Genomic DNA, 826 nt, shown 5'->3' with positions numbered 1-826 from the left:
GGAGAAGGCGGGGGCCCCGTTGGTGTGGGCGCCGGCGGCGAGCGGCGGCCGGTTACGCGGCGTGAGGTGCTGCAGGTAGAGCTGCACGTACACGTCCTTGCGCTGCTCCCCGGCCGGGAGCGTCACATTGTTGGCGACCAACTCACTCTTCAACTTGTCTTTCGTCAGGACCGAGGGGTCTTCCAGGAACTCCGGCATCTCCGGGGTCTGCGAATCCCCTCACCTCAACGCAGCCTTCACAGTCGCCGCTCACGCCGGCGCGCTCGCTCCTGGCCCGGGGCCGCGCCGCCCGAGCTCACGGCTGCCGCCCCGGAGGAGCGCCGCGCCGCCGAGCACGGACTCGCAGGCACAAAGCGAAGCCCGAGGAGGACACAAAAGCCCCGGGAGCACAACTACCGACCAAGTGCGGCCAAGCCAGGAGCCCGCACAACCCCAGCCCACACACTACAGGCAACGGGAGAGCAGCCTGCTTCGCCCACGCCCCAAGAAGGCGCTTCGCCATTGGCGGGGGGGGGGGGGGAGCGGCTGATTGGTCAAGAGGCTCGCGCGGGTTCCATTAGCCGCGGCGGCGAGCGAGGTTGTGGAAACGCAGTTTAAAAGCCGCTCGGGCGGGAGCCGCGGCGGCTGGAGGGGGGTTGTTTCCCTTTTCTCCACCCTTTTCCCATAAAACGCTGATAAGGTACAGGTCGTACTGCTTTTGTGCGCTGTTTCCTCCTCCTCCCTTTGCTTGAGGAGACGTTTTCCTCTCTGGGGTCGGTCCCCGGACAAACAGGCCGAACTCAACGCCAGCTGTGAGGACCCCTTGGCCCGGCCTTTCTCCCTCCCG

The 826-nt window shown here is 66.7% G+C and overlaps 1 protein-coding gene across 1 annotated transcript in view; it reads right to left on the bottom strand.

Annotated features, from left to right (window-relative positions):
* TMPO (thymopoietin) overlaps nucleotides 1-511 on the bottom strand; it is a 37,964-nt gene extending 37,453 nt beyond the window's left edge. The window contains exon 1 of the mRNA XM_027775551.1: nucleotides 1-511. Coding sequence (XP_027631352.1) covers nucleotides 1-198 — 198 coding nt within the window. The 5' untranslated portion in view covers nucleotides 199-511.
* Between the last annotated feature and the right edge of the window lie 315 nt (nucleotides 512-826).

The sequence above is a fragment of the Tupaia chinensis genome, unplaced genomic scaffold (assembly GCF_000334495.1).
Source record: "Tupaia chinensis unplaced genomic scaffold, TupChi_1.0 Scaffold000054_1, whole genome shotgun sequence".
Lineage (NCBI taxonomy): Eukaryota > Metazoa > Chordata > Mammalia > Scandentia > Tupaiidae > Tupaia > Tupaia belangeri.
The sequence above is the reverse complement of the archived record's forward strand: the minus strand, read 5'-3'. Positions and strand labels throughout refer to the sequence as shown.